Source organism: Belonocnema kinseyi, chromosome 6, assembly GCF_010883055.1.
Source record: "Belonocnema kinseyi isolate 2016_QV_RU_SX_M_011 chromosome 6, B_treatae_v1, whole genome shotgun sequence".
Classification (NCBI taxonomy): Eukaryota; Metazoa; Arthropoda; class Insecta; order Hymenoptera; family Cynipidae; genus Belonocnema; species Belonocnema kinseyi.
In genome coordinates this window covers 84,439,148-84,447,722 of record NC_046662.1, presented here as the reverse complement: position 1 = coordinate 84,447,722, position 8,575 = coordinate 84,439,148, and the positions used below count along the sequence as shown (strand labels likewise).

At 25.6% G+C, this 8,575-nt stretch overlaps 1 protein-coding gene across 3 annotated transcripts in view; it reads right to left on the bottom strand.

Annotated features, from left to right (window-relative positions):
* Positions 1–5,899: 5,899 nt before the first annotated feature.
* LOC117175168 (metabotropic glutamate receptor 4) overlaps positions 5,900–8,575 on the bottom strand; it is a 178,749-nt gene continuing 176,073 nt past the window's right edge. For all 3 annotated transcript variants that reach the window (XM_033364769.1, XM_033364767.1, XM_033364768.1), the window contains exon 14: positions 5,900–6,559. In XM_033364769.1, coding sequence (XP_033220660.1) covers positions 6,333–6,559 — 227 coding nt within the window. In that variant the 3' untranslated portion in view covers positions 5,900–6,332. The remainder of the gene's footprint in view (positions 6,560–8,575) is intronic.

Here is an 8,575-nt window from a genome sequence, read left to right as displayed (position 1 = left end):
ATTCAAGTTGAAGATTTATTAATTTATTTAAAAATTTATCACTTTAGTTGAAAATTTGACTAGTTTGTTACAAATAAATTTTTATGTCAATAAAAATTAATTTTTAACTGAAAATTTTATTTATTCCATTTTCTTAGGCTGTAAGTAAACTATTTGGTTAAAAATTTATCTTTTTTAATTGAAAATTCAACTGTTTGGTTAAAAATTTGTGTATTCGGTTAAAAAATCATATTTTTTGTAGAAAATTCATCATTTTGGTTGAAAATTCAACTATTTGGTTAACAAAATTCACCTATATTGTTGAAAATGTAACATTTTTACTTGAGAAGTTAGGAATTTGAAACGTTTCAAATTGAATTTAATATATCACATTAATTTTACTTAATGTGCACTAAATTTAAAGTATAGGAAAATAAACAAATTTTTTGTTGAATTATCATTCCAATTCATGGACTTGAGGATAAAATCAAGAAATTATTTATTTATTCTTACCGAAAAAATCTGGATGTCTGTAACCAAATTTCAGTTTACGTAGCCACGGCCATTGCTTATTTCATTATTTCGTTATTTAGTGAAAAAGTTATGACAAAGTATAACTGGCAAAAATCTTGTGATACCTGGAAAAAACCGGGAATTGTCAAGGAATTTTTTTTTAGGGTTTGAGTAGACACACTTTTTGGTTAAAAATGCAGACAGCCGCTCTTTATCACACATAATTCTACTTTTTCCAATTCCTACAGTCTGCAGAGATAAGATAAAAGGATGAGAAGTTCGGAAAATTTCGATTTTCTTCATTTACAAAGGACGAATTCTACTTTTCGGTTGAAAATTATTTGATCATTCTGAAGAATTCGCCTAGATATAGGTGACACTCTTTATTTGCAAGAATTAAGTCTCTTTGGTGAAGTACTTTTGTGTACTTTATAAATACAAGCATTTCGGTTTTTATATTTACAATATCTTTTTTTTCATTTAAGAATTATTATTTTAGAATTTATGTACAAAATGCGTTATTTTATATGGAGCTTTGACCACTTTGATTATTTTTTTATCGTTTTATTACTTTATAATTTCATCACAGAGTGAAAGAAAAATTAGATTATACAGAGTGACCTGGAATTTAATACAAAAGTTTAAAATAAAATTAACGGATTTTAGGATATTTTACTACTATTTTCTACTTACGTATATTATTTCTTATTTATTTTAAATTTTTATTTCTAATAATTTTATGAAGATTGATACTCTGATATAGACTTCTATGGAATTTGATTCGAAGTTACTCTGTATATTCGGTTTCTTTTAATATGTTAAAGAAATTTAAACGATATTTTGAGCTTAGTTTCGATTTGCAGAAATTGTTAAATAAACCTATTTCTTTTCCGTAATCAATGTAGTGGAGTAAATTAACGAAAATATAAATGCTGATATGTTCTCTTTCTTTAACTTAAATTGACAATAAAATCTTCTCGATATCTTCGTGTTAATTTTGTGGAAGAATTAACAAAAATAGAGTGATACTTTTTTTTAAAACTTTAACAGTATTTAATTTTTTGGATTCATTTATTAAATTTATTTTCGTTTTCACTTACATCCAAAAATTTATTGTTACAACTAGATTAATATGGTCATTATAAGTTCTGTCCCTGTATATTTTCCATTGTTTTAGAGGCTGTTAACAAAAACTATTTTGAAGTGTAAATTGAAAAAATTTAAAGAATCGATTCTAATTATTTTCTTAGAATTTATTTTTGCTATAAATTTGTAATTACATTTTCGATGGAAATTACGGACACGCCTGTCTTGGAACTGTTGCTAAAGTGCTTTAATTTTCATAATTGTTAATTTAATACCCAAAGATTTAAAAAATGTTTCTTGGTGCTCTTGGAAATAACTAAAATTTCAGGTTCGCTACAAGGCCGGAGAATCGGGGAATATATATCGCAAATTTCATAGCACATGATGATATAAAGCAATTTAAAATAATCTTTAGTTTTGATTATTTTTGATAAATTATGTACAAATTTAAAATAAGTTCGATTTCGATTAGAGTTATATCTTTCAGTTTACGGTGCGTGATTCTAAAATCTTTGACTTAATATAAATCAGTTAATAACTTTAAATCAGTTTTCAAGACTTTAACAATTAAAAGTTTAAAGCGTTTGAAAAGGAAAATTTCGAATTACAAGCGTTTTTAGTTTATGAACTTTAAATATAAATCAATTAATGATTTTAAAAATTCATCTATGCGTATGAAAAAGTGTACAATAATAGAATTTGCAAGACTATGCAGATTCTATCAAAAGTTAAATAATTCCCAGATTTTAACGTTAAAAATGAAACTATTTAATTTCGAAAGTCTTAGTAGATAAAAAAATTTGTAAGCCTAAATAAAAATTTAAAACTCCGATCAAAAATTTATAAATAAATATTTTGAGTTTTAAAATAACTTCAAATTAATAGATTGACAATGAAACGCCTTTATTCAATTTTAAATTCTATTCAAATATTGTTTTAGTCTAAAATATTCTATTTTTAGCCATTCAGTACAAAGTCTTGAATCGCTAAAATGTTAAAAAGCTAACTTTAAACGTTACATTTTTTATTACTTTAAAAAAATAATAAATTTTTCAGTGATATTGTTGAATTTGGAATTTCATCGATTCGAAACTTATTCATTTGAATTCTAAATGCTTGTTTCTTCTGAAATATTAATTTGAGGAGATTCCTTAAAAATATTTCGAAACATTTCCAGAATGGTCAAACAAGAATGTAGAAGGTTTTAAGGAAACTTTTCTAATTTCTTACATGGAGAGAAATTTCAAGACATTAATTCACGAAACTGCTCCTTGATTTCATTCAGACTTTGGCGCAAGAATTAAGATCTCTGAACCCATGCTTTTAAAGCAACGATCGTTGATCTAAACGCAAGGGTTCCGAGAACTTAGTTCTTGCGCCAAAGCGTGCCTAAAATCAAGGATCAGTTCCGTGAATTAATCTCTTGAAATTTATCTCCGTGAAGGATTTAAAAAAAATTTTATGAAAAAATTCGAATTATTTTTAAAAAATATTTAGAAGATATGACAAAATCTTAAAAATAATTTAAAATCTGAAAAGATTTTTGAAAATTTGGAAAAAAATGTAGGTTTTTGAAGACTTTTTTGATATTCCTAGAAATAACGTGACTTTATATTTTTGGAACTGAATCCGTATCCAATTTTAATTTAATATTGTTAAAATGAAAAGTGTTAATAATATTTCATGATAAAGTAAATATATAATAAATAAATATTTTTTTCATTGATTAACAAAATAATTAGTCACTATTTTGAATGTGTAAATTATTGAGCGTTTTAATATGTAGGACATTTTTTGATTCAAGAATGTGTAAATTTTAAATTAAAAAGTTTAACATTCAAGAGTTCCACTTTGTGGGCTTTAATTTGGAGTTCAATATTTATAGCCTCAAATTAACAAAATTTTATCTTTAAGAGTAAGAATATTTCTATTTCAATGACTGAAAAATTGTTGCAAACCGAGAAAAAATCGGGATTTTTTTTCTTCATTTTAAACGGCCACCCCGATTTTCAAAGTTCTTTGCCTGAATTTAAGTCCAAATAGTATTTTGCTAAATCATTCATATTTTTTTAGAATTTTTGTTATAGATTTTACCTGAGGATGGAACTTTGTGCAAAAAAGGCAGCCTATTAAAAATAATGATTGTACTCATCAAATGATTTTAAAAAATCCAAAGCAATAATATTTGATTAATATTACTAAAATATAGTGAATAACATGAATTGTGAGTTTTGAAAAATGAAAGTATTTACACATTTTAAAAATTTTACGATATTTTTGCACCCAATTTGACTCTGCAGCAGAATCTAGAGCCACAATTCTAAAAATATTTAAAGAAATTAGTAATACTGTAGAGTTTGAAGAACCTAAAAAAAAATTATTTACAAAGTTATTCCAATTTTTAGAAAACATAAAAAATTAACGTCTTTTTGAAACTTGTTTTTTTATAAATTTACATTTTGTCTTTCATTTGAGCTTATTAGACGCAGAATTGGAATACCTTTCGCGGTAAGATGAGGAAAAAATGTTAGTGTGAATATTTAAAAAATTACGAAACTTTAGCAATAGATTTAAGAAAGGTGTGCAGATAATTTCCGTTGGTAGTGTACATATTTAAGTAATCTTTTCTAATGAATTCTATAAAAAAAAAACTATAAAATTATTTGCCTAATAATTAAAGTCGTGAAAATAATGACTGAACTAAGTCAAGGTCTGAAAATGAAACAATTACAAATTTAAAATAATAGAAAATTGCAATATTATATTATACAATATTATACATAAAAGCGCAATTTCTGATTCTCACCAAAGAAAACTAAAATTTTAAACTTTAAGGTTAAACTAAACACAGGGTTGGTACAGGTCAAGGAATTTTAGAAAGTTATGGAATATCAGGGAAAATCTGAAAGTGTCAGGAGCTTTTCGATAATTCAACTATTTGGTTGGAAATCAACGTTTCTGTTGAAAATTCATATATTAATTCATATATATTCATAAATCATCTTGTTGAGAGAAAATTAATCTTCTTGACTTAAAAATTCAACATTATAGATAAACTTTTGTTCTTTAATAACTGAAAAATCTTTCTTGATAGAAAAATAACTATGTTTCTTTGAATATTCGTTTTTTCAGTTAAAAATAAATTTTCATAACTGAAAATATAACTATTCGTTTTTGGTTGATAATTCATGTATATTGTTAATTATTAAACTTTTTTGGTAAAAAATTAATCTTCTTGATTGAAACTTCATCTTTTTGGTTGAAGATCCATTTTAGTTGAAAATTAATTTCTTTGGGTAAAGTTGAACTATTTTCTTGAGAACTCATATTTTTTGTTAAAATTTTTCCTTTTTTGGCAGATAATTAATTTTCTTAGGTAAAAATATATATTTTTAGTTGAAAATTTTTTTAGTTGTGTGAAAGTTATACTATTTTGTTGAACACATTTTTTTCGGGTAAAAATAAATTTTCTTAACTGAAAATATAACTGTTCGTTTTTTGGTTGAAAGTTCATTATTTTATTGATAATTCAATTTTTTGTTAGAAAAATAATCTTCTGGATTCAAAATTCATCTTTCTGATTGAAGGTTCATTTTAGTTGAAAATTAATTTCTTTGGGTACAAGTTGAACTATTTTGTTAAAACCTCATGTATTTCGTTAAAAGTTTATCCTTTTTGGTAGAGAATTAATTTTCTTAGTTATAAATTTATATTTTTGGTTGAAAATTTATTTAGTTGTTTAAAGATTAAACCATTTTGTTGAAAATTCGTTTTTTAAATTGAAATTTGATCTTTCTTAGCTGAAAACTCAACTATTTGGTTGAAAATTCATGTATTATGATAGAAATTTATACCTTTATTTGGTAGATAAGTTATCTGTTTGGTTTAAAATTGATCTTATTCTTTAAAAACTCATTTCTATAGTTCAAAATTTATCTATTTGGCTGAAATTTTGTATTTTTTAGAAGAAATTAAAAGTTCGTCGTTGAAAATTCAACTATTTGGTTGAAGAACAATTATTTTATAAAGTTATTTCATTTTTGATTTTAAATTTATCCGTTGGAATCGAAGAACAAACTTTTTTGTCGAAAATTCTTTTTTTTGTTGTTGAAAATTTGTCTTTCTTTATGGAAAATTAATTGGATGATAAATCAACTAATTTGGTTAAAAGTTAATCTAGTTTGTTGAAAATGCAATACCTCTAACTTGCCATATACATCAATGCACTATTTTTTGTTATGAAAAATTCTCTTACGTCAGATCACTCATCCCATGAAACAGTGAGATTCACGCCCCCCCCCCCCTTATGGGTTTACGGAATTTGTGGTAAGGGAAAAAGTAAAGGAATTTTGAGATTGGGATTTTGTAGCAACCCTGTAACCAAAAATGGAACAATCATTAAATACTCTCAATTCAAAATGAAATTTCTGTTTTTTAAATTCCATCTGTTTTTGATAAATTCTTCGCAGTCAGCTTATTTCGATTCGATTGTTTTATTGAAATTTGCTTTACTTGTCCGATTAGTTAAATTTTTACACAAATAATCAACCTTTTCTGATAGATGAAACCTGCTATACTAAAATTACTTGTCGCGTTTTGTTATAAGTTTGATGCAGTCTATAAATCGTGCTCACCTTGTCGCTTGTTGAATTTAATTTCGTTAATTAGCTAATTAATTTAATGATTTATTATACGATCACGGGTTTCTTTGAGATTGGCTTTAGGTTTGCCTCTATCTGAGAAATATTTCCCCGCTATAAAGGAACCTCATTTTGGCTTACAGGTCCATTTCCTATCCTTGCATTCAATTCTTTTGCAAGAAATAAATTTTCTTTGCAGTCCTTATTTGCTTCCTTAGATACCATGGACGTTATTGAATTCGAATCACCTTCGTTGTTGTTCGCTAAAGTCTGAGTCGAACGTGAGATCAGCGAAGGTGGTGGTTTTCCGTTCTTTTTATTCATTGATTCCATCTCGTAATCTGAAACATTTTATGGGAGAAAATATTATAAGAAATTTCATTTTCCGATACTACGGGTGGAATTGTTTTCCCTGGCAATCCGATTTTGCATGTGTCGATTGACACTTCTTTTTTTTTAACGTGCAACTCAAGTCGGGATCAAAATTCGATGCCTCTCACTTACTTTGATTGCTACTCGCACAAAAATGTTTTGAATTGTTTAACAAAAAAGCATCTGAAAGACTAAGGTCTTCCGAATTCAACGATGTGATCACTTTTATTCTAAAAAATGTTTGTCACTAGTTCTGTAATATCCAATAATTTCTTTTTGGCGGGGATTTATCTAACAATACCTTATCTTAGCTATGAATTAAGATAGGAATCTGTTTAATTTTTCTCAATTTTCAGTTTTGTGATGCGAGTGCAGTGCAGTAATTAAATTTATGGTTAAATGATTGTTACGAAAGAAATATAATTTTCAATATTTTTTAATCTAAACAGTGTTGCCACTTGCGTGGCGCAGTGGGACAAGTAATAGAAAAAAGTACCGTTTCGATAACAATAGTAACTCCTACGTGCTTGCAAATTCAGCAAGTTCGTAGAAAATTAAACTACTTTTCAGAACATTCGCTTTTATAATTTAATTTTTTTACAATAAAAATGTAACTATTCCATTTTTGGTTAAGAGTTATCTTTTTTGTACTAAAAATTCAACTATTTGGTTGAAAAGTTGTCTTTTTTTAGTCGAAAATCAATTTTTGCTTGTTAAAAATGCAACTGCGTGGTTGAAAACGAATTTGTTTTAGCTGAGGATTTAAGTGCTTAGTTAAAAATGTGCCTTTTTTGGTTAATTTCAAATATTTTCTGTCAAAAATAATTTTTTTATTGAAATATTAACTATTACATTTTTTCCCAAATTTATCTTTATACGTTATAATTTGATACCTTGTTTGAAAGTTGTTGTTGAATTTTGTTGAATTTTTTTATTATTAGAAATGGTTTTATTAACTTAAAATTGTTAGGCATTTTTAAGTTGAAAATTTAACTGTTTTGTATAGAAAATTCGCCTGTTATTCTTAAAAATTCAACGTCTTTTATATTGAAAATCGTGTTTTTTTAATGAAAATTTAATTTTTCAGTATTTGATTAAAAATTGATTTTTGTATTTAAAAAAAAATTTCACTGAAAATTTCTCTTTTTTGGAAGAAAATTAATCTTCTTTGTTGAAAATTCAACTATTTGTTTAGAAGTTACTGTTTCTTTTAATTGATTTTCTTTTGCCAACAAATAATATTCTGAGTTGAAAATTCATATATTTCGTTGAAAATGTATGTCTTTTGTTGAGAATTTCTTTTTTTAGCAGAAAATAAATCTTTTTGTTTAAAATTGAACTTTTTGGTTGAAAATGTAATTATTTCATTGAAGAATCAACTGTATTGTAGAAATGTCTTTTTAGCTTTATAGGTCCAATACTTGGTTCAAAATTTATATATTTAGATGATTGTTGGGCTCACATTTATTAATGAAATTAATAAACCTTAAGTACTTCATATTCCTCATTCCAGATCCCGTGAAAATTTCATTAGATTTTCACTACTTTCGTAGAATTATATAAAATTGCAAGAGATCTAGAAATTTCTAAAGAATTTCAAATGAATTCAAAGATTTCAAGAAACTTGCACGTTATTCCATAAGAGTTTAAGGAATTTCTATGCATTTCAAGGGGTTACAAAAAACGGAGAGTTTTCCCGATTTTTCAGAAGATTTCAAAGCTTTTAGGTATTTTAAAAGGTTTCAAGATATTTTACGGAATTTTACTCTATTTTTGTGGGATTATTAGAGATTGCATAAGATTTAAGAGATTTTATACATTTCAAGAGATTTCAAATATAATTTTTAAAGGCTTAAAACTTTCATATAAATTATAAGAAATTTAACGAAATTTCAAATTTATTAAGAATTTTAAAATATTTTCGTGGGACTTCTCGTGATTTGTAAGGACTTCTACGGATTTCAAATCTTCTACGGTAGCAATAG